This window comes from Mobula birostris, chromosome 3 (genome assembly GCF_030028105.1).
Source record: "Mobula birostris isolate sMobBir1 chromosome 3, sMobBir1.hap1, whole genome shotgun sequence".
NCBI lineage: Eukaryota > Metazoa > Chordata > Chondrichthyes > Myliobatiformes > Myliobatidae > Mobula > Mobula birostris.
In genome coordinates, this window is record NC_092372.1 from 18,041,469 (window position 1) to 18,067,532 (window position 26,064).

General features: G+C 41.5%; 1 protein-coding gene across 1 annotated transcript in view; it reads right to left on the reverse strand.

Annotated features, from left to right (window-relative positions):
* The window catches only part of slc45a2 (solute carrier family 45 member 2), a 44,199-nt gene that overhangs the window by 10,486 nt on the left and 7,649 nt on the right, over window positions 1–26,064 (reverse strand). The window contains exons 4-5 of the mRNA XM_072251758.1: window positions 19,367–19,510; window positions 11,556–11,679 (exon numbers count right to left, since the gene is read on the reverse strand). Of these exons, the coding sequence (XP_072107859.1) occupies window positions 11,556–11,679; window positions 19,367–19,510 (268 nt within the window). The remainder of the gene's footprint in view (window positions 1–11,555; window positions 11,680–19,366; window positions 19,511–26,064) is intronic.

Consider the following 26,064-nt stretch of genomic DNA (forward strand, 5'->3'; position numbering starts at 1 on the left):
GGATGTCTGAGTTCCCCGGTGACGTGCTAGGTCGATTGTAGGGTTGTGCCTGCACATTTGCCTGAATGCAGAACATTATTTTCAGGAATCAAGAATTTTAATATAAATGTGATACTAACCATAGGCACAGCAAATTAACATAAAATTCACAAGTTAACAGAACTGAATTATGTCTATCTTACGTTAAGAGAGAAGACTTGGTAGTCACTGACAAAAATAATGTTGAAATTTGGAATCAAGATGACTTTATTCAATAGGAAAATAAAATACATCTGATTTTATAGAATATTACAGCACATACAGGCCTTTCGGCCCACCATGTTGTGCTGACCAAATCTACTCCAAGATCAATTTAATCCTTCATTCCTATATAGGCCTCCTTATTTCTATCATCCCAAGAGTTTCTTAAATGTCCTTAATGTGTCTGCACCTTCACCACCCCTGGCAGAGCACTCCTCCGCCCCGGACTCTCTGAGTAAACAACTTACCTGTGACAATCCCCCTATACTTTCCTCCAATCACCTTAAAATTATCCTCCTTATACTAGCCATAGTTACCAGGAGAGGTTGGGTAGGCTGGGACTGTTCTCCCTAGAATGTAGAAGGTTGAAATGTGACTATATAGAGGTTTATAAAGCTATGAAGGGCATTTAAGGTGTCACGATTACAGCTCAGGTCCTGACACTATTACAGCTTAAGGCATTCCAGGATTCAGGGTTCAATTCCCGTGTGGTCTGTAAGGAGCTTGTATAAACCACATGGCTTTTCTGCAGATGCTCCAGTTTCTTCTGACAAGCCAAAAAATGTACCGGTTAGCAAGTTACTTGGTCATTGTAAATTGTCCTGCGATTAGTCTAGTGTTATACAGGTGGGTTGCTGGGCAGCGTGGCTCATTGGGCCAGAAAGGCCTGTTCCACACTAAATGTATAAAAATAAATAAATAAATATCGTAGGTAATCCCAGGGTAGGGAAGTCTACAATTCGAAGGTATAGGTAAAGGAGAAAAACTAATTAAATGTGATCTGAGGGGCAAAGAGGGTTATGGGTATATGGAATGAGCTGCCACAGGTGGTAGTGGGTGGTGGGGACTGTATAATAAAAACATTTAAAAACTGCTTGGATAGGTACATAGAAGGAAAGGTTAATAGGGACATTGGCAAAGCTTGTTAAACTGTAAACGGGCATCTTGGTTAACATGCATGCGCAAGGCTGAAGGGCCTGGTCTTATTTTGCATAATTCTGTGAATCTGTTAGTCTCTTGGTGAAATTTAAAGATACCTAATTAATAGTCCACATGCCGAAAAAAAATACAGTGGATTCCAGTTAATTGGGTCACTGAGAGATCAGTATATTTTGGCCCAATTTAGCAGCTGCCCCAATTAGCCGAAGTTTCATGGAAATAATTAGAAACGTATAAAAAAGACAAACTATCATTTAACTGAGTAACAAACTATGTATTTAAATGAAAGGCAGAACAAATTAGAACACCACTAATACTACTGCAGTACTATAAAACTGTGTACCAGTTCTTATTAGTTACCGATGGAAGGATTAATCCAGTGTACACTTCTTGATTGACTGTAAATGAATGCAGACATCTAGTGTAGATAAGTACCTTCATATAATCCTTTCAGTGATCGTATCCTCCAAATCTTCATTTTTATTGTAATATTCAAGATAATTGTCAATACCTTCAAATTCTTCATAGTTCCTAACTTGCTGAAGGAGCAAAATCATTTCATTTTCACTCCCCACTGTTTCTGGCATCTCCAAGCTTGAATACTTGAAACCACTGCGAGCAAAACAGTTCTGAATTGTTTTACTGCTTATTTATTGCCATCTATCAGTGACAAATATCACTACTTTTTGAACCCAAATGCACACAACTGACACTATTTAAAAACTTCTCGCTGTCAGCACAATGTAGTGTTTAATGGCCTCACAAGTTTCACGCATCTGATGCGAGTTAGAAACTTACTTGGCAATAGTCTGCTACCCCAATTAAGCAGCATTTTGCCCCAAATAAACAAAAGGAATCCCAGCTATTTTTTCAATTAGTTTTTGTTCTTTAAGAGTTGGCCCAAATAAGCGACTGCCCCGATTGACCAAAGGCCCAATTAACTGCAATCCACCGTATGTGATACAAACTCCATGAATGCTGTTGAAATAGCTGAGGGTGAAACAAAGGTCTCCTCTGAACAAACACATCAAATGCAATGTGGTCATCAATATTGCCAAAGAAACCTTGAAACCCTTGGCCAAATTGGTAGGGTGCTTTTCAGAAGAGAGCAAAAACTGAAACGTTGACGAAAAATGATTGCTCTCTCTCTGCAGATTGTGTCTGACCTGTTGAGTAGTTCCAAGTTTTCAGTTTTTATTTCACAGTTCAGAGGAAGCTGTAACCAATGCTTATAATTCCAGAGACTTAGCTAATAGGTCCTGACGAAGGGTCTCGGCCTGAAACGTCGACTGTACCTCTTCCTAGAGATGCTGCCTGGCCTGCTGCGTTCACCAGCAACTTTGATGTCTGTTGCCTAATACCTGAGGCTTAGGGTTAAACTAAGAAGGGAGTTTAGACAAATTTGAACTTCTTAACTTTGTTCAAGAATTTTTTTAACAAGTTCTAAATACACTTAGTAGCTGCTTTATTCGGCACCTCCTGTATCCAATAAATTGGCCACTGAGGGTATGTTCATGATCTTCTGCTACTGTAGCCCATCCACTTCAAGGCTTGACATGTTGTGCAGTCAGAGATCCCTTGCACACCACTGTTGTAAAGCATAGTTGTCACCTTCCTGTCATCTTAATCCTGTCTGCCTGTCCTCCTCTGATCTCTATCATTGACAAGGTATTTTCGCCCACAGAACTGCTGCTTACTGGATGTTTCTGTAGTTCTCACACCATTCTCTATAAACTTTAGAGACTGTTGTGCATAAAAATCCCAGAAGATCAGCAGTTTCTGAGATACTCAAACCACCCCGTCTGGTGTCAACAATCATTCCACGGTCAAAGTTACGTAGACCACATTCCTTCTCCTTTCTGATGTTTGGTATGAACAACAGAACCTCTTGACAAAGTCTGCGTGCTTTTATGAATTCAATTGCTTTTACGTGATTAGCTGTTTGCTTTAATGAGCAGGTATACAGGTGTACCTAATAAACTGGCCATTGAGTGTAGGCTTATAATATTGTTGTGTTAATGCCCAGAGAACAAGGATAAATTAGAATGGCTAATTTTTAAAGTAATATAAGGAAGTCAAAATACAAATGGCCATTAATTTATGGAGCCTAAATTCAGGAATAATTTATTAGTTAAAATAAAGACAATTGGATGGAAGAATTAACACAGTTAACTATTTCTCTGCATGTTGGAATTAAAAACAGTTGAATTGAAAAGTACTGAATCTATGGAATTCATTGCCACTGGAGATTGTGGAGGCCAAGTCATTGGGTATATTTAAAGTGGAGGTGTCAAACATTACGGGGAGAAGGCAAGAGAATGGAGTTGAGAAGGGTTAATAAGTCATGATGGAATAGCAGAGCAAACTCAATAGGCTTGAATGTCTTAATTCTTACAGTCTTATGGAATATCTTCCTTCATGAATATGTTATAACTTGACAAGATGACTCTGAATCTCTGGCTCATGCATTTTGCACGTAGTATTCTACCTGTGTGAGAACACAGTTGCTTCTTAGGGCTTTTAAAAAGACTGGATGTTACAGCAAAACCTTGTTTCAATTCCATAACAGGACAGGCTTTTAAGTGCTCTGATCAACAATGTGTTATAAATTCCAGTGGTAATCTAGCATGACCATTTCTCTGCAACCTACATTTCTGTCAATTTCGTAACTTGATTTGAAAAGCCACCTCAGCTCAATGAATGTGTAGTTCACATTCAGCACTTCTTTATCCAGAAATACGGAAGCCTCAGACGCTAATCTGCCGAACAATTTCCTGTAGTTGGAGAAAATTGTTGTGGTTTATGTAGAAAGTACATAGAACCACAGGAAACAGGCCATTTGGCCCTTCTAGTCTGTGCCGAAACATTATTCCGCTAGTTCCATTGACCTGCATCCAGTCCATAACCCTCCAGACCTCTCCCATCCATGTATCTATCCAATTTATTCTTAAAACTTAAGAGTGACCCTGCATTTACCACGTCAGATGGCAGCTCGTTCCACACTCCCGCCGCTCTCTGAGTGAAGAAGTTCCCCCTAATGTTCCCCCTAAATCTTTCCCCTTTCACCATAAAGCCATGTCCTCTCATATTTAAAAACGTAAACAACAGGAATTCTGCAGATGCTGGAAATTCAAGCAACACACATCAAAGTTGCTGGTGAACGCAGCAGGCCAGGCAGCATCTCTAGGAAGCAGTGCAGTCGACGTTTCAGGCCGAGACCCTTCGTCAGGACTAACTGAAGGAAGAGTGAGTAAGGGATTTGAAAGTTGGAGGGGGAGGGGGAGATCCAAAATGATAGGAGAAGACAAGAGGGGAAGGGATGGAGCCAAGAGCTGGACAGGTGATAGGCAAAAGGGATACGAGAGGATCATGGGACAGGAGGTCCGGGAAGAAAGACAAGGAGGGTGGGGGGGACCCAGAAGATGGGCAAGGGGTATATTCAGAGGGACAGAGGGAGAAAAAGGAGAGTGAGAGAAAGAACGTGTGTGTAAAAGTAAGTAACAGATGGGGTATGAGGGGGAGGTGGGGCATTAGCTCTTGGCTCCATCCCTCCCCCTCCTGCCTTCTCCTATCATTTTGGATCTCCCCCTCCCCCTCCAACTTTCAAATCCCTTACTCACTCTTCCTTCAGTTAGTCCTGACGAAGGGTCTCGGCCTGAAACGTCGACTGTACCTCTTCCTAGAGATGCTGCCTGGCCTGCTGCGTTCACCAGCAACTTTGCTGTGTGTTCCTCTCGTATTTATCTCTCCTAATCTAAGTGGAAAGAGCCTATTCACATTTATTCTGTCTATACCCCTCATCATTTTGTAAACGTCTATCAAATCTCCCCTCATTCTTCTACGCGCCAAGGAATAAAGTCCTAACCTGTTCAATCTTTCCCTGTAACTCAACTCCTGAAGGCCCGGCAACATCCTAGTAAATCTTCTCTGCACTCTTTCAATCTTACTGATACCCTTCCTATAGATAGGCGACCAGAACTGTACACAATACTCCAGATTTGGCTTCACCAATGTCTTATACAACCTTCCCATAACATCCCAATTCCTATACTCAATACTTTGATTTATGAATGCCAGGATGCTAAAATCCTTCTTTACAACCCTGTCCACCTGTGATGCCACTTTCAGGGAATTATGTGTCTGAACTCCCAGACCTCTTTGTTCCTCCACACTCCTCAGTGCCCTACCATTTACTGTGTATGTCCTACCTTGATTTGTCCTTCCAAAATGCAACACTTCACACTTGTCTGCATTAAATTCCATTTGCCATTTTCTGGCCCATTTATCCAGTTGGTCCAGATCCCTCTGCTAGCTTTGAAAGCCTTCCTCGCTGTCTACAACATCTCCAATATAGTCCAATATACTCTAATAACGCCTACAGTATAGTCCATTCTCACTATAAATGAATTTTCCGAAGTTTCACTTGGGGTCATGGTCAGAGAGCACCTCAGCACAGAAACAGGACCTTCAGCCCATCTAGTCCATGCCAAACTATAATTATATGACTAGTTCCATTAACCTGCCCTCCATACCCCTCTCATCCATGTATGTATCCAATTTACTCTTAAATGTTGAAATCAAGCTTGCATCCACTATTTGTGTTGGCAGCCTGTTTAACACTCTCACCACCCTGAGTGAAAAAGTTCCCCCTCATGTTCCCCTTAAACATTTCACCTTTTATACTTAATCTATGACCTCTAGTTCTTGTCTCACCCCCCCTCAGTGGAAAAAGCCTACTTCCATTTACCCGATCTATACCACTCATATTTTATATACAGTACCTCTGTCAAAGCTCCCCTCATTCTCCTATGCTCCAAGGAATAAAGTCCTGACCTATTCAACCTTTCCCTATAACTCAGAACCTCAAGACTTGGCAACATCCTTATAAATCTTTTTCTGTAGTTTTTCAATCTTATTGATAAATTTCCTCTAGGTAGGTGATCAAAACTGGACACAATACTCCACATCTCTAGGTAGGTGATCAAAACTGGACACAATACTCCACATTAGGCCTCACCAATGTCAGAAACTACTTCAATATAACATCTCATCTCCTGTACTCAGTATTGTGATTTATGAAGACCAATGAGCCGAAAGTTGTCTTTACAACTCTACCTGTGATTGCACTTACAAGGAATTAAGTATTCCCAGATCCCTCTGTTCTACCACACTCCTCAGTGCCCTACCGCTCACTGTGTTAGTCCGACCCTGGTTTGTCTCCCAAAGTGCAACACCTCACACTTGTCTGCATTAAATTCCATCTGCCATTTTTCCAGCTGGTCAACTTCTGCTAAGTTGTATCAGGTAAATACCATAAAGTGCTAATGGTAATGCTTCTTCTCACCAAGCTCAACCGATCAACTCGAAGTTAACAATCACTGTATTCATTATATTTTGAACAAGAGAGAATCTGCAGATGCTGGAAATCCAAGCAGCACACACAGGATGCTGGAGGAACTCAGCAGGTTAGGCAAGATCTACGGAAAAGAGTACAGTCGACATTTTGGGCCGAGACCCTGTAGCAGGAATTAGGAAATAAGAGGTCATCAAGTTAATAACAGCTGCCGTACCTATTCTATTTATCTGCTTCGTTCCTAGTAATCAAATGATGATCCCCCCTCCTGACCAGACATGTACACTAATCTCTCACCCCGCCACTGGGTTCAACACCAAGGTCATGCTCTCTTCTTGCTGCTGCCATCAGGAAGAATGTACAGGAGCCTCAGGACTCACACCACCAGGTTCAGGAACAGTTACCACCCGTCACCATTAGGCTCTTGAACCAAAAAGGGATAACTTCACTCAACTTCACTTGCCCCATCATTGAAATTTTCCCACAACCAATGGACTCCCTTTCAACAATTCTTTACTTCATGTTCTCAATATTTGTTTCTTATTTATTTATTATTATGATTTATTTTTTGTATTTGCTGTCTTTTTGCACATTGGTTGAAGACCAAAGTTGGTGTGGTCTTACATTAATTCTATTATGGTTATTACTCTACTAAGGATTATGTTGCGTATGCTCACAAGAAAATCAATCTCAGGGTTCTTTAGGTGATATATATATGTACTTTAATAATAAATTTACTTTGAACTTTGAATTTACAGCAGCTAATTCACCTACCAACTAGGACATTTTTTTTTTGTTTTTTTTTGGGAGGAAGCTCAAAAGGGTCATGGGGGAGAACATGCAAACTGCACAGAGGAAGCAGTGGAAATCAGAATTGAATCCTGGCCACTGTAGAGCTATGAAGTAGATACAATACCTGCAGTGCTGCTGGAAAAAAAGTTAATCCATCTTTAACTCATGCTCCTGTGGTGCACTTCCATCGGGAAGGCACAACAGAGACTATATTACCCGAGGTGCTTAAGGAGAGCTAATCTGCCTCAAAAAAATGCCGGCCAGCATTTATCAATGTGTGGTAGAGAGCATACTGACATATTGATTGACAGTGTGGTACTCCGGCTGTAGCAAGACAGATCACAAAGCACTCCAACGGGCGATTGGGATGGCTCAGCACATCACTGAGACTCAACTACTGGACCTAGAGATAATCCACAACTCTCGATGCCTATGATATGCTCATAACATCATTAAAGACCCATCCCATCCCGGACACTGTCTGCTCAATCTCCTGCCATCTGGTAGTAGATACAAGAATCTTAGCCAAGATAGTAATGCTGAAAAGCTTTGCTGTTTTTCAGTATCCTGAGGGCTGATGCGCAGCTGAATAATGCTACAGCCCGGCTTGCCAATACCTTTGAGTGTTATGGACTATCAAAGTCACTTGCTGCACGAAAATATGGAATTTTTTTTTAATTAAGCCATACTGCATGCATTGTAAATATCTGTTATGCATGGACTGGAGTGGCACTGCAATCTTCTTGTCTTGAGCAATGACAGTAAAGTTCTATTCTGTTCAAAGGCAATCGCCTAAATGCAGCATCTCTGTCAACGTAGAACAACAAGCTTTTAAGGTGCAGCATCTGTTAGCTCCCAGAGGACGGGAGACTGCTGATGAGGGACATTTGTGTCCAATGTGAGCCACACTGTACTCACAAGTAGCTTTCTGTTACTAAGTAAGAACATCCTGAGGCCATGATACCGTTCCTTTGACAGGAACATGCATCTCCCACGTGACAGAGACTGGAAGACACAAGTTGTTTTCTGGCCTCTCTCTGTGCCTCCAGTAGGTATTGATATTGGAGTTGGTTCATTATTGTCACATGTATCACGACACAGTGTAAAGCTTGTCTTGCATACCGGTCAAGTCCTTCCCAGTGAGTTGAGGTGGAACATAGTGAAATGGGAACAAGGAACTAGGTAAGTCACCAACATTTTCTATGTGTTGTGTGTTGTTCTAGATCTCTTGCATCTGTGGAATCTCTTGTGTTTAAAACAATAGCAATGTAGAATAAAGGGTAAAAGCTACAGAGAAAGTGCAGTGCAGGTAAACAATGCAGTGAAAAATCATGAGGTAAATAGTGAGGTCAACAGTCCATCTTGCCATCCAGGAGGTCCTTACAAGGGTTGAAATGTCAGACCCTTGAGAGTGAACGTGCCAGAATTATTGCTGATTGCAACAAAGAGGAGTGTGTGACCTCCAGACTAGAACAGATAGCCTTCTGGGCCCAATCTCTTCCATTGCACCCGTTAACACAATCAGCACTTTCACTCGTGGTCCCCTCCCTCCAATGACCCCCTCCTTCCCTGGCCAGACTTCCCTCTTTTTGCCCTCCTCTGCAGAGACAAAGCAGATGACAGTTGTACTTTGGAACGGATACGCCTTTTGAGTGTTGCTTGTGCGCAGATAGTAATGAAGGCACTTACTGTTGGCCAGATCAAACAGGATGCAGTAAGGGCCGGCGAGGTAGGGTAGGTGTTAGCACAACGCTTTACAGTGCCAGTGACTAGGGTTCAATTCCTGTCGCTGTCTGTAAGGAGTTTGTACGTTTTCCCCATGACTTTGTGTGTTTACTCTGGTTGCTCCAGTTCCCTTCCACATCCCAAAGACATACGGGATAGGGATTAGTAAATTGTGGTGCCAGAAGCATGGCAACACTTGCGGGCTGCCCTCAGCACACACCCACACACCTGGCGCTGGTGACGCCTTTCACTGTATGTTTTGATGTACATGTGACATACAACAAAAAAACTAATCTTGATCTTATCTTTAATGATTGAAATATTATCAGCAGCCAGGTCTACACATTGTAAATAGGAATTGTGCCTGATGTGATTTGGGACTCAGTGGCTCCTTCGTATATGATGGTCTCTTTGCCACTGATGGACACTGTATATACAAACATCCTGCACTTGATCCCATGTGGATAGCCTCTCTCATCCTTTCCTGTTTTTACCTAAATAGAGGCGATGAAAGGCACTGAGTTAGACTGTGTAAAATGTGTTGCCCTTTTCCTTCCCCCTGCATCCCCTCTCTCCTCCATGGCAACCACAGAGTGCGTTGTGTTTTCATGGCTGCCCTGGGGGGTGCGCTGTTCACAGATGATGCTCTTCTGTACCTGATATGCTGCAGTGTCCGACACTATGTCCTCCTGTTGGGAATGGCGCAGGGCCCATTCTAATATTACTGTAATGCTGCTCTAAATCTCTTTCTGGCTAATCTCACATTTTTGTCTGTGGGAGATCCAATACATTAGTAAGAAACATGGCTCTTTATGACATCAAAGGAAAGTAACATCCCATTTCTGCTCCTGCTTGGTCTGTTTTTGTAGTAGATGACATTCTTCATTTATCCCTGGTGAATTTTGCTACCCAGCAATCTGAGATAGATTTTCATGTATTCAGTACTAGGGAAATCCACGTTATTGTCGGGGTTTTCTGCACTATTTACTTATTTGAAATTTATAAAAATTTCATGTCTTTGCATTGTACTGCAGCTGCAAAATTGATTTCACAATGTATTAAGACAGCAAAGATAAACTTGATTCTGACTATGATTCAGTTTTCAGATATTTTTGATGGAATATTGAGAAAATGAAACATGTGGTGCATTATTGCCTCTTTAAGTGCTTATCTGATCATTGGAGTCATTATCAATTGTGCTGTGGCAGCAATAGAACTTGAACAGAACAGCACAGGAACAGACCCAGTAATCAATGAAATTAGTAATCAAGTGGCCTACTAAACTGATCTCTTCTGCCTACAAAATGTTCATTTCTTCCATTTTAAGAGAAGTTTGAATAGGTACATGGATGGTAGGGGTATGGAGGGCTATGGTCTCAGGAATGGGAAGAGGTAGTTTAATTGATTTGGTATAGGCAAGATGGGCTGAAGGGTCCGTTTCTGTGCTGTAATTTTCTATGACTCTATATTAAAAAAAAAGTGATTTGCCATTGCTTTCATCTAGGCAGTGTTACCCCAGCCATTATCAATACTCTTCAGAGATTGCCTGCCTGTTATCAGTGGTCACATAACCAGGACTTGTGATCTGCACCAGCTGCTCGTACGACCTTCCACCACCTGCTCCCATGGCTTCACTTGACCCTGATTGGGAGCTAAACAGATGCAAAACCTTGCCCAATGGTGACCTGCACGTTAGCAGAGGGAAAGAGCACCTTGTCTCTCCTTTGGTAGAGTCATATCTCCAACCCTCCACCTATAAACATGCTTATCTAAACGGCTATTATAAGTCTCTAATTTATCTGCCTTTACCACCAACCTAGGCAGTACATTCCAGGCACCTACTACTCTCTGTGTAAAAAACTTGCTCCTCACATCTCCTTTGAAATTACCCCTCTCACCTTAAATGCATGCCCCTCTGGTATTAGACATTTCAACCCAGGGAAAAGGATACTGTCTGTTTACTCCTATTGATGCCTCTCATAATCTTATAAACCTCAATCAGATCTCCCCTCAGCCTCCACCGCTCCAGAGAAAACAATCCAAGTTTGTTTGACCTCTCATGATAGCACATGCCCTCTAACCAGGCAGCATCCTGCTTCTGCGTCCTCTCCAAAGCCTCGACATCCTTCCTATACATGAATCGCGAAGAAAAAGCTATCTTTGTAGAAGAATTGTGGTATTTGAAAAGATAAAAGTAATGCAGTTTGGATTTGAAGAATGCAATTAAACAATTAAAAGCATACCAGCACAAAAATATTGTGTTAGATGTGCTTTCTTGAAAAATTAAATTTACTAATTGATTATTATGCAGCTGAAAATATATATTACCCATTAATGATTTAAATGCAAGAATCAGTAATGTTTATCAGACTGGTCTTGATGTTTATGATCACAATACTTTAAATTTTCTAATGGTATTTAAGATGAACAATTCATATGTCTGCAACATTAGTGAAAACAATGACACTTAGCAAATTTACATTAAAAGATACAATTTAAGACTTACATGAATAAACTGCTGAGAATATTGCATTAATGCACAAGCCCCAACATCCCACTTCAACACCTCGCTCATAGATAATGTATGCGGTAGTATTGTGCTCAGCATGTGGATCACCATCATACACAACCTAAAAGAGTTAAGTAAGGAGATACAGGGAAGACGTTATTATAAAAGCACAAACCTACTGTCAGAATCAGGTTTATTATTACTAATATATGTTTTGAAACTTGTTTAGCAGCAGCCTCTTGACTCTTCTGGTCAAGATGGCACCTGTGTATAACACTCCTTTGGTCAACATCTGTCTAGATCATGAAGCCATCTTTTTCACTTCTGTTATGTCTTTTATATTTGTTTCTTGTCTTGGATGTGATCCTGGAACTGCTGGAGACTGATTTGCTCTTTGGTGATCATTTGGGTGCTTCAGCACTCTACAGTCTCTGAGATTCCAGGAGGCAGAGACAGCGTGAGTGAACCTTATGGTGAGAAGGCTGCAGGATAGTGTGTGAGACAGATATAGCTTCCATTGTTCACTGATTAAAGTGACGAGGACAAGTGAAACATCAAGACAAGTGTGGAAGTCTGGAGATCGTTTGGGTGTTCTCGTGCTCTGCAGTCTCTGAGAGGATTCCAAGAGGCAGAGGCAACGTGTATGAACCTCATAGTGGGCAGGCTGCAGGACAGGGCGCAAGTCAATTTTTGGCTCCATTTTGCTGATTAAATCTTCCATTGTTCGTTGATTAAGGTAATAAAAGAGATTGAAAGATCAAAGCAAGTATAAAGGGTAAGCCTTTTGATCGGTTGCTCTGTACTGCAGAAGGAACAGTCTGCTGCTGCACCTGGAGAATGTTGCCCAGGTTGTATTCTGCGTTTTGGATGTGGACTTGGACTGTAGGCTCTTTTTCCAGCCTTATAGTTTTTATATTTTGTGTTTTCTCAGTCAATCTTCTCAGTTTTTGCTTTGTGCGAGAGATGGGATTTGGGGTTTGATGTGCCAGTTCCATATTTTTTCTTCTTTTTGTGGAGAGGTGAGATTTTGAGGATGATCATGCTGCCTTTCTTTCTTTGGTTTCATGACGACCCAGAGAACTGAAGAATTTCAGAGTTGTACACCTTGATAATAAATGAACCTCTAAGCCTTAGAGCAGTACAGTGCAACAGATAAAATACACTATAAGTCACATGAAGAAATTATACAAAATAAATGAGTAGCGCAAAAAGAGAGAGAAAAATACTGAGGTAATGTTCATGGACAGTTTAGAAATTTGATGGCAGAGGGGAACAAAGTTGTAACTAAAATGTTGCATGTGTCACTTCAGATCCTATACCCCCTCCAGGATCAGAAGAAAGCATGGGCTAGGTGGTGGTGGGGGGGTCCTTATGATTATTTATTTATTTAGAGATGCAGTGTAGAACAGGCCCTTTGGGCCCAATGAGTTGCACAATGACCAGCAACCCACCTACTCCTTAGACAATTTACAATGATCAATTAAACCTATTACTCTGTGTGTCTTTGGACTGTGGGAGGAAGCTGGAGGAAACACACGTAGTTCACAAGCAGAAAGTACAAGCTCCTTACAAACAATGCTGGAAATGAACTCCATTGAATTCCAATGCTTGGAATTATTTCAAAATGCCCCCCATGGTAATAGCATCGCTCTAACCACTATGGTAACATTGCAGCAATGCTGATGTATACTCGGACAAAATTGTTATCCACGTAGAATGTGAAATAAATAAAAAAAGTCTTTTTCTTTTCGTTAAATAATGAATAGCTCCAGATAGGATTAAAGCTGAGATAACTCAGAATGTAGAATTATACCAAGAGTGGTAAGGGAGAAAACTTGCAATTTGAAAACTTACGGTAACCTGAAATTCTTCTTCAGTTTATTTTCTATTAATTTCTAGATCAACCTTAGAATGTAGAGATATGTAAAACATGTGCTAAGACCATAAAACCATAAGTCATCAGAGCAGAACTAGACCACTCAGCCCATCAAGTTTCTGCACCATTCCATCATTGCTGATTCATTATCCCTCTCAATCCCAGTCTCCTGCCTTCTCTCTGTAACCTTTGATGCCCTGACAAACCAATAGCCTATCAATCTCCACTCTAAATATACCCAGTGCCTTAGCCTCTGCAGTCGTCAGTGGCAATAAATTCAACAGATTCACCACCCTCTGGCTAAAGAAATTTCTCCTCATCTCTGTTCATCTCCAAGGGCTGCACATGCACTGTAAGCAACTTTGAAATGTCTTTTATACAATCCTGTTGTGCCTTTGCAATCTTACAATCAATATACTGTGTGTTTGTTGGGTAGCCAATTCAATCAACAACCAATAATGAGAAATAAAAACACAAATGCTGGAAACGCATGACAGGCCAAGCAGCATCCGTGAGAAGCGAACCAAGTTTTCAGGTGAAAGATTCTTTATCAGAACAGGAAAAGTGAAAAAGACAGATTTGTTTGAAGTTGCAGAGGAGGTGCTAGAACAGTCCAGACCCTTCGACCTACAATGTTGTGCTGACATTTTAACCTACTCCAAGATCAATCTGACCCTTCTCTCCCCCATAGCCCTTCATCTTCCTATCATCCATGCGCCTGTCTGAGAGTCTCTTAAATGTTCCTAATGTAATTGCCTCTACCACCACCCTTGTAGCACACCCACCACTGCGTGTAAAAAACCTACCTGACATCCCCCCACCCCATACTTTCCTCTGTAAAATTGGGCCCCCTTGTGTTAGCCATTTCTCCCCTGGGAAAAGGTCTCTGGCTGTCTACTCTACCAACGCTTTTTATCAACTTGTACACCTCCACCAAGTCACATCTCATTCTCCTTCGAAACATTCAGCAAAATGTGTCATTTTGTGTAATCCACCAACACAGTCTAAGGATGTGCTGTGGGCAGCCCAAAAGTGTCACCACATTTCTGGTGCTAAAATACATATACCTACAGAATCAGAATCAGAATCAGGTTTATTATCACCGGCATTTGACGTGAAATTTGTTAACTTAGCAACAGCAGTTCAATGTAACACATAATATAGAAGAAAAAAAATAATAAATAAGTCTTATTCAGTATACTTTATACAGTATACGTATATTGAATAAATTAAAAATCGTGCAAAAAACAGAAATACTAGAAATTTAAAAAAAAGTGAGGTAGTGTCCAAGGGTTCAATGTCCATTTAGGAATCAGATGGCAGAGAGGAAGAAGCTGTTCCTGAATTGCTGAGTGTATGCCTTCAGGCTTCTGTACCTCCTATCTGATGGTAACAGTGAGGAAAGGCAAGGCAGCGTCTATGAAGAGGTGCTGGAGGTCCTTAATAATGGACGCTGCCTTTCTGAGACACCACTCCTTGAAGATGTCCTGGGTACTTTGTAGGCTAGTACCCAAGATGCAGCCGACTACAACTTACTAACCCTCACTGACCTGTACATCTTTGGAATGTGGGAGGAAACCAGAGCACCCAAAGGAAACCCACACAGTCATGGAGACAGCACACCAGCTTCTTACTGACAGCAGTGGGAATTGAACCTCCGATCACTAGCACAGTAAAGCATTATGCTAACTGCTACATTAGCATGCCACCCTTTTGCTACTTTGCTTATGTTCTCTTTTAGCATCTCCTATTTCTTATCTCATTCTTCTCTGCATTTTTTAAAATTTGGTTTATTTCCTGCTATATTACAAACATGGTATTTCAGAAATTTCAACTGGAGGGCACTGGGATTTAAAACTAACCAAACTCTATGAGAAGAAAGCATATTGCCAGGCTGATGTAAATGCTGCAGTGAGGATACATGAGGCACCTGAGCTGAAACTTAAATCTAACTTCCGTCTCTCTGTTTTTGTCTCTGTCTCTTTCTCTCTCTCTCTATTTATCCTAGTTCTGATTATGGGTCTTTGATTCAAACTGTATAAATTTTCTGCTGAGTGATTTCAACACATCTCTTGTTACCTGTTTCCTTTCCCCATTCTGGCTTGCCTTTTGCTCCTCCTCCTCACCTGTCCATCATCTCCCACGAGTGCTCCTCCTTCCCTTTCTCCCATGGTCTACTCTCCTCTTCAATCAGATTCTTCTTTCTTCAGGTCTTTCCCTCTTCCATCTATCAGCTCCTAACTTCTTAACTCAACCCCTCCCCCACTCACCCACCTTCCCCCTCACCTGGTTTCACCTATCACCTGCCAGCTTGTACTCCTTCCCCTCCTCCACCTTCTTATTCTGGCTTCTTTCCCTTCTTCCTTTCCAGTCCTGATAAAGAGTCTCAGCCAGAAATGTCAACTGTTTATTCCTCTTCATAGACGCTGCCTTGCCTTTCTTCAGCATCTTGTGTGTGTTGTTCTGGATTTCCAGCATCTACAGAATCTCTTGAAGTCATTATTTCAACATATTTTTTGTTTTAGATTTCCAGAACCTGCAGTTTCTTTGATCTTCATTTATGAAAGAAAAGTTCCTCCTATTTGCTGTTTCTAGTAAAATCAACATTCACATTACTACTTTGTTACATAATCTCCTTATTGGTTGAGTTGGTAACTCTCAGTTAAGATGATGATAAAAAGGAACTTAAATCTCATTTGAAGCCTTTGATCATTGAATCTAACCAGTAACTTCAGTATCATACTCCGAAGACTTGGATGGATGCTCTGTACTTTGGGTGAAATATTACGCCATTTCTATGTTGCCATTTGAAGAACAGCGATGAGTTATTCTGTTCTGGTCAACATCTTACCGTCAACCAATAGGAACTTCCCCTGTACCTGGTTTTGAAGGTGACACAGAGGAGGTTCACCAGTTTTATTCCAGAGGTGAGGGGGTTAGCCAGTCATGAGCCCTGCAGGCCTCTGCAGTGAGCTGTAGAGCAATGGGCTTCTCATCTTCTCAAGCACCTGTATTTGTTAATTGTTGTCTTAACTAGAGTTATTAAGTCCTTGTGCTTTCTGTTTAATCTTGTCAAGTTAATTGTGACTGACATGGGTTTTCTTCTTCTTCTTTTTTTGTTTTATGGCGGTTGGCAACCAGTTTTTCAGTGCATTACCACCACCTGCCAGATTTGTGGTGTTCCAACCAAATATGTCCTGAAATTCTCTACTTTAGACCATCTAGTTCAGCCTGCAGTTCTCTATTAGCATCACTCTGTAGTTGCAATTCCTCGTGAATGCTTAATGTGCTCATTAGATAATGCTGCAAACTGCTATTCTTCCCTAATTTTGTCACATGTTTTCATGTAGTTGCATTACCTCAATTACACTGATTTCATCTACATCACTTGTAAGACTAAAATCGTCTTGGTAAAGAATAGTAATTATCTCATGTTATACTTTAAAAATTGTTGTTTTTCCAAGTCTATCTGCTTTTCATGTTTTCCTTTTCTTGGATCGTAGCCTGCAGTTGTTTACTGAGACCTTGGAGTTCTTCATTTGCTTCCATGTTTTCACTTTATAATCTGAATGTAGATAATTCACTTTGCAACAAATTCCTTTTCCTTTTGTATCCTTGTAATAATTTCCTCCATTTTCCAATCTCTTTCCAACTTAAAGTTGTTCTTGCCAGGTACTTCTATCTGTTGTTGGAGTTCTGCACATTTACCCTGGGCTCCAACCATAAAATCTGAGGATTTTCCTTAAATTCTGAAACAATTTTTTTAAATTCTTGACCATTTGCAATAAATATACTGCCATTAAGATTCCATCTCCACTGCCTGTGAACTGTTGGATCCTCCATTCAGCATTTCTTTGACTTCTTCCCACCTAATCCCTTTAATACCAAGATACTTTTCTGCAGACTTGACGATAATTTTAATTTTCTCAGTTCTTTTGCTTGTTTGCGCTGCACAATTAATTGCATCCACCATAAAAAGTACGAAATCCTTTCTACTCATTAATAGTGTATCCTTATTTTTCATATTACAGCCCTCACAATTCACCAGTTTATTATTCCCTGTATTTGTTTGCTTGAAAGCCTTTTTTCCATCAAATTCTTTCACTGCCTCTGCATAACTGATTCCTTGAGTTACTTTTACATATCGTATCTCAGCCGCCTTCTTGCTATAAATGCACCCTCGATAAGCTGCACTGTGTTCCTCGCCACAATTGCAGCGTTTCAGCCTAGCTCCCACTTCACATTCCCCATATTCATGTTCTCCAGCGCATCTCCCACATCTTTGTTTTCCTCTGTAGACTGCTTCAATGTGCCCGAATTTCTGACATCTCTAGCATCTTAAAGGCGGTGGTATATATATTCTAACCGCATAACACATATACCCCAAGTAAACTCTTCATCAAAGTTAAACATTACAGATAAACTATCACACTTTTTCCTGTTTCTTGTAACTTTCAAACATTTGGCCTCAATAATTTTTGCTCTTTTTATGTTCTGCTTAATCTCATCCATAGTACTTTTTGTTGGTATCTCCGAAATAACTGCTCTAGTCCATTTTCTATGGTTGGGTATTGAGCATTGTACTTCTTTGCCGTCTATTTTACTTAATCTTATCACTTTGCCTTGCTGAGCACTATCCTGACAAACCAGTAATAGTGATCCATTTCATAAAATCTTTGCTCTTTTAATCTCGCCTATAACTTTGTTGAGCATCTGTCAAACGAATCGGGTTCCAATCACCAAAAGACTTCGCTTAGTTTTATAATTGTTTTAATCTCATCTTCTTTCCATTGTTTTGCTGTCCTGCTTTGATCATCCGCTGACTCCTCAGAGTTTGATATCCCGTACCGCTGCTTTGTTTTCTTTCTCTTTCCATTCCGTTCCTCTTCCCCGCCAACCTCCATCTCTAGTTCACTTCCACTCTCGCCAAAAACTTCCTTCAACAGCTTGGCTCCTTCCTTGACGTTCCCTCTCTCCGCCATTTTTCAGTCAGCCGGCTTGACCCAATGCTTCCAACACACACTCCCCGGCATGGGTTTTCTGCATGATGTGATTATTTGAAACAGGCTCCTGATTAGTGTTCATTGTGGAGTTCTTGTGTAAAGAACAATTTGTCTTACAGTGTTGCTCAGCCACGCCACTGATGTTCAGTTGGTATTCCTATCTATGTATAAACTTTCATTTCTGTCTCTACTTGGGAGTCACCATTCCTCCGCATGAGTTCAATTGTTGCCAGCACTCACCATGGCATTGGCCAACGAGGAGAGATTGAGTAACCTGGGACTATACTCATCAAAATTCAGAAGAATGAGAGGGGATTTTATAGAGCAATATAAAATTATGAGAGGGATAGATAAGATAGAGACAGGAAAATTGTTTCCATCGGAAAGAGAGGCTAGAACTAGGGGACATTGCCTCAAGATTTGAGGAAATAGATTTAGGTTAGAGAGAAGGAGAAACTATTTTTCCCCAGGGAGCAGTGAATCTGTGGAATTCTCTGCCCAGGGAAGCAACAGCGGCTACCTCATTAAATACATTTAAGACAGAGTTGGATATTCTTTTGGCATAGCAGGAGAATTAACGGTTATAGGGAAAAGGCAGGAAGGTAGAGCTGAGTCTATGGCCTGATCAGCAGATGGCAGAGCAGACTCGTTCCTATTTCTTATGTTCTTAAAACCGTTTAAAACGATAGCTAAGTCCATTGAACCTTGCTACTTACAACTAAAATTCATTGCTAAGGAAAATTCTGGTGTGTCATACATACCAAATAAATACATGTAAGTACGCAAACACTGGAGAAATTAGTGTACACGTTACTGTGATTTATGAGTTTAGCTATTTTAATGTGTCCTATTAAGGAAACTTGTTTATAAGTGTCAAAGATAATCAGACATTCAAAATCAGCATTAGCCGATGCTGCATTTTATTTTACCTGTCCCATGAAGTCAGTGAAGAAAAGCATAGTGGAGAGAAATGCTGTCCATCCTATGAGGTGACTAATACACAAGCAGCGATATTGAGAAGGCATATTGAGCAACGTCTTCATCAAGGATTTTAGGGTCATACGTCCTTGTACCTGGAAAAAAAACCACCAAATTTGAGAAGCTGGTTACTCTTGGGTTATTTTCTTGGGACCGGCAGAGGCTAAGGAAAGATTCAATCAAGGTTTATAAGATTATGAGATGCATAGATGGAATAGAGAGGGAGTATCTCTTTCTCAGGGTTGAAATGTCTAATACCAGAGGGTAGATTCAAAGGAGATCTGAGGGATATGTTTTTTACTCAGAGTGGTGGATGCCTGGAATGTTTTAAAACACTGCTCAATCCACTTTCAGAAATCACCTCAAAAATATTACTCACATATTGTGAAGAGTTAGAACACAGAATACAGAAAAACTATATCACATTACAGGCCCTTCGGCCCACAATGTTGTGCCAACCATGTAACCGACTCTAGAAGCTGCCTAGAATTTTCCTACCGCATAGCCCTCTATTTTTCTAAGCTCCATGTACCTATCTAAGAACATCTTAAAAGACACTCTTAAAAGTCCTCTACCACCTTCGCTGGCATTCCACAAACCCACCACTGTGCGAAAAACTTACCTCTGACATCTCCCTTGTACTTACTTCCAAGTACCTTAAAACTCTGCCCCCTCATGTGAGCCACTTCTGCCCTGTGAAAAAGCCTCTGGTTATCCACACGATCAATGCCTCTCATCATCTTATACACCTCTATCAGGTCATCTCTCATCCTCTGTTGCTCCAAGGAGAAAAGGCCAAGTTCACTCAACCTATTCTCATAAGGCACGCTCTCCAATCCAGGCAACATCCTTGTAAATCTCCTCTGCACTCCTACAGTATCCACATCTTTCCTGTAATAAGGTGACTAGAACTGAACGCAGTCCTCCAAGTGGGGTCTAACTAAGGTCTTACATAGCTGTAACATTATCCCATGGCTCCCGAACTCAATCCCACTGTTGATAAAGGTCAACACATCACACACCTTCTTAACAACACTGTCAAACTGTGCAGCAGCTTTGAGTGTCCTATGGACATGGATCTCAAGATTTCACTAATCCTCCATACTGCCAAGAGTCTTACCATTAATATTATATTCTGTCTTCAAACTTGACCTCCTGAATTGAACCACTTCACACTTATCTGGGTTGAACTCCATCTGCCACTTCTCAGCCCAGTTCTGCATCCTATTGATGTCCTGCCGTATCCTTTGAAAACCCTCCAGACTATCCACAACTCCCCCAACTTTTGTATCCTACCATCCTTTCCCTGCCTCAATGGAACATACCTATGCAGAACGTCATGCAAATGTTCCCTGAACATTTGCCGCATTTCTGCTGTGCATTTCCCTGAGAAAATCTGCTCCCAAGTTCCTGCCTATTAGCATCATATTTCCCCCTACCCCAATTAAATGTTTACCCTTATCCCTCTCCAGTGCTATGGTAAAGGAGATAGAGTGGTGATCACTACCTCCAAAATGCTCTCTCACCGAGAGATCTGAAACTTGACTAGGTTCATTTCCCTATACCAGACCAAGTACAGCCTCTTCTCTAGCTAGCTTATTTGGATATTGCATCAGCGAACCTTCCTGAACACACCCAACAGACTGCACCCCATCCAAACCCCTTGCTCTAAGGAGTTGACAGTCAAGATCAGGAAAGTTAAAAATCACCCTTTACAACAATTCTATTATTATTGCACCATTCCAGAATCTGCTTCCTTATCTGCTCCTTGACGTCTCTGTTACCATTTGGGGGGACTATAAAACACACAGTAGAGTTATTGCCCCTTTTCTGTTTCTGACTTCCACCCACAATGACTCAGTAGAAAATCCTTCCATGACTTCCTCCTTTTCTGCAGTCATGATACTATCCCTGATTAGCAGTGCCATGCCCCCACCTCTTTTGCCTCCCTCCCTGTTCTTTTTGAAATATCTAAAGCCTGGCACACTCGGCAGGCATTCCTGCCCCTGAGTCATCCAAGTCTCTGTAATGACCACAACATTATATTTCCATGTACTGATCCACGCTCTAGGTTCATCTCCCTTACTCATGATCCCCCTTGCATTAAAATAGACACATCTCAAACCATCTGGTTGAGTGCTTCTTTGGTCTATCATCTCTAGTCAAGAAGAAAAGAAGAGCTTACGAAAGGTTCAAAAAACTAGGTAATGATAGAGATTTAGAAGATTATAAGGCTAGCAGGAAGGAGCTTAAGAATGAAATTAGGAGAGCCAGAAGGGGCCATGAGAAGGCCTTGGCGGACAGGATTAAGGAAAACCCCAAGGCATTCTATAAGTATGTGAAGAGCAAGAGGATAAGATGTGAGAGAATAGGACCTATCAAGTGTGACAGTGGAAAAGTGTGTATGGAACTGGACGAGATAGCAAAGGTACTTAATGAATACTTTGTTTCAGTATTCACTACAGAAAAGGATCCTGGTGATTATAGGGATGACTTGCAGTGGACTGAAAAGCTTGAGCATGTAGATATTAAGGAAGAGGATGTGCTGGAGCTTTTGGAAAGCATCAAGTTAGATAAGTCACTGGGACCAAACGAGATGTTCCCCAGGCTACTCTGGGAAGTGAGGAAGGAGATTGCTGAGCCTCTGGCAATAATCTTTGCATCATCAATGAGGACGGGAGAGCTTCCAGAGGATTGGAGGGTTGTAGATGTTGTTCCCTTATTCAAGAAAGGGAGTAGGGATAGCCCAGAAAATTATATTTTATAATTTATACTTTATTGTCGCCAAACAATTAATACTAGAATGTACAATCATCACAGCGATACTTGATACTGCGCTTCGCACTCCCTGGAGTACAAATCAATAGTAAATATTAAAAATTTAAATTATAAATCATAAATAGAAAATAGAAAAGGGATTATAGACCAGTGAGTCTTACTTCAGTGGTTGGTAAGATGATGGAGAAGATCCTGAGAGGCAGGATTTATGAACATTTGGAGAGGTATAATATGATTAAGAATAGTCAGCATGGCTTTGTCAAAGGCAGGTCGTGCCTCACGAGCCTGGTTGTATTTTTTGAGGATGTGACTAAACACATTGATGAAGGTAGAGCCGTAGATGTAGTGTATATGGATTTTAGCAAGGCACTTGATAAGGTACCCCATGCAAAGCTTATTGAGAAAGTAAGGAGGCATGGGATCCAAGGGGACATTGCTTTGTGGATCCAGAACTGGCTTGCCCATAGAAGGCAAAGAGTAGTTGTAGACGGGTCATATTCTGCATGGAGGCCGGTGACCAGTGGTGTGCCTCAGGGATCTGTTCTGGGACCCCTACTCTTTGTAATTTTTATAAATGACTTGGGTGAGGAAGTGGAGGGATTGGTTAGTAAATTTGCTGATGACACAAAGATTGGAGGTGTTGTGGATAGTGTGGAGGGCTGTCAGAGGTTATAGTGGGACATTGATAGGATGCAAAACTGGGCTGAGAAGTGGTAGATGGAGTTCAACCCAGATAAGTGTGAGGTGGTTCAGTTTGGTAGGTCAAATATGATGGCAGAATATAGAATTAATGGCAAGACTCTTGGCAGTATGGAGGATCAGGGTGATCTTGGGGTCCAAGTCCATAGGATTCTCAAAGCTGCTATGCAGGTTGACTCTGTGGTTAAGAAGGCATATGGTGTATTGGCCTTCATCAATCATGGGATTAAGATTAAGAACCGAGAGGTAATGTTGTAGCTATTTTGGACCCTGGTCAGACCCCACTTGGAGTACTGTGCTCAATTCTGGTTGCCTCACTACAGGAAGGATGTGGAAACCATAGAAAGGGTGCAGAGAAGATCTACAAGGATGTTGCCTGGACTGGGGAGCATGCCTTATGAGAATAGGTTGAGTGAACTCGGCCTTTTCTATTTGGAGCGACGAAGGATGGGAGGTGACCTGATAGAGGAGTACAAGATAATGAGAGGCATTGATTATATGGATAGTCAGAGGCTTTTTCCCAGGGCTGAAATGGCTGGCATGAGAGGGCATAGCTTTAAGGTGCTTGGAAGTAGGTACAGAGGAGATGTCAGGGTAAGTATTTTTTATGCAGAGAGTGGTGAGTGTGTGGAATGGGCTGCCTGAGACGGTCGTAGAGGCGATAGTGATGGGGTCTTTTAAGAGACTCCTGGATAGATCCATGGAGCTTAGAAAAATAGAGGGCTATGGGTGAGACTAGGAAGTTCAAAGGTAAGGACATGTTTGGCACAGATTTGTGGGTCGAAGGGCCTGTATTGTGCTGTAGGTTTTCTATATTTCTATGTTTCTATCTGCCTCATATACTCCCTACAAACTGTCACTACTTATGCGCCAACTGCCCCATCCTCTCCCTCTTCACTTCGGTTCCCATCCACACCTCCCTCCCCGGAAAATCTCATTTAAAACCTCCCCAGTAGCATTAGCAAACCTTCCTTCCAGGATACTCGTTCCCCTCCAGTTCAGGTGCAATCTGTCCCACTTGTTCATGTCACATCTTCCCCAGAAAAGGTTCCAGTGATCCAAGAACTTGAAACTCTTCCCCCTGCACCTGCCTTTGTCATTGGCACGAACATGCACCACAACCTCCGGTTGCTCACCCTCCCCTTCGAGAATATTCTGCAACTGCTCAGGGACGTCCTGGATCCTAGCATCCAGGAGGCAACACACTATCCTGGTGTGTCTTTCGCTGCTGCAGAATCTCCTGTCTGTTCCCCTCACCACTGAGTCGCTTATGATTATTGCTCCGCCTGACTTCACCCTTCCTTCTGAGGCTCAGGCCCGACCGCAATGTTATTGATATGGCTGCTGCTGCAGATAGGTCATCTTCCTCGGCAGTATCTAAAGGAATATACCTGTTGCTGAGGGAAGGGCCACAGGAGGACCCTGCACTGACTTCCTTTTCCCTTTATCTCTCTCAGTGTTCATCCATCTACTCCCCGTATTCTGCCCTCTGGGTGTAACCACCTGCTCAGAAGCCTTATCTATCAAATGCTCTTCCTCCCGGATGATCCTAATTTCATCCAGCTCCAGCTCCTTAATGCAGTCTTTCATGAGATGTTGGTTGCATTTCCCGCAGGTGTAGTTGTCAGGGAGACTATCAGGTTCCATGAATTCCCACTTTCTACAGAAGGAGCACTCCACTGCCATATCTGCCATCCTGCCTGCACTGTACAATGGGCAAATCCTCTAACCTGTTTCTTTAGCCTCAGCTTCTTTTCGTTGAAGCCTCTTGAGTCAAAGCCTGACACTCCCACTCTCACCGCTGGCCCACTCCCAACAATGGCCACCCCACTTGCCCCTTCTGTACTTTGATCTAATTCGCAGTGCTATGCTCCCGAAGCCGATTGGACCTCTGGAATGTACGAACACCTGTGAAGCTCTCTTTTTATACTGGCTTCGCCGACCTGCAAGTAATATCTTAGAAATGCTCTGCTCCCGACATTGATTGGACCTAATAAATGTATTTATATGCAGAAATAGTTTGTGGAGTTGGAAGCCATGTGTGTAAATCAAATAGAGTCATAGAGTACTACAGCAGATAGACAGCCCATTTGGTCCAAATAGTCTGTGCAGGTTGGTTTTCTGCCTAGTTCCTCGAGCTACACCCAGACCTTAGCCCTCCATATTCCTCTCATCCCTGCAGCTCACTTCCCCTACGAGATCTGCAGCATTTCACAAAAAAAAGCCTGGATAAATCACAGCCAGAACTCTCAATTAACTGATCAGAAACAGAGAGTTTGTTATTGGCTTTTAAAACATAGATTTAATTGGTTATTAATATTTGAAATATGCATTATTATTGGTACTTAACCAATCATAATGCATATTTCAGGTATTAATAATCAATTAATTCTACGTGTTAAAGGCCAATAATACTTGAAAATTAATAAAATAACAGTTCAATAGTGAGTATTGCCTTAGAATCCTTTGTTTGTATCTTGATTTTGTCATGGTAGGCTCGGTGACCTTCATTCCCAGGCTTGAACAGAAAGTCTGTGCAAGAGTTAGGCCTTCAAGGGCTGAGAGAGTGCACCATCCCAGTTTATCATCTGATATTTGCCTTTGTGAACTTCACCACATAGAAAGGCTGTACAACGTGTCTGAGCCCTGTACAGTTAGCTCATATTTTAACCCTTGCTTTGCTGAAATTTCCAGTGTCACATTGCTGAAGATGACTGGAGTTAATTTTAAGTATATCACTTCAAGAGGGCTACACTGCAGTTAGTCCAGTTTTCTGTAAAGTCAGCAGAAAGCTTATATGTCTTCTGTAATAAGCTGTGTTTGCTCTGCCTCTTAAATAGTCTCCGTTTTCTGAGTAAATAAACTTTGTAAGCAGCGTCATTTGTCCTAACCCATCTCCAACAAATTGCCGTCAAAAGGCAGTCCAAACCAAAGCAAATGCAAATACTCTGTAGATCAGGCAGCATATGTGGAGTATGAGAAAGATTTAATTTTTCTGATGGATGATCTCTCAACAGGTCTTGGAAAAGAAGACAAAGTATAAAGAATATTTTTCTTCTTATCTTCACACAGGTACTCTGCTTTGAGTTTATTGTGTAACTGCGTCAAAACAATTGTGCAAAGTCAAAATTTCTGGAGTTAAAATAACATTCTGAATCTATTTTTGAGTTTG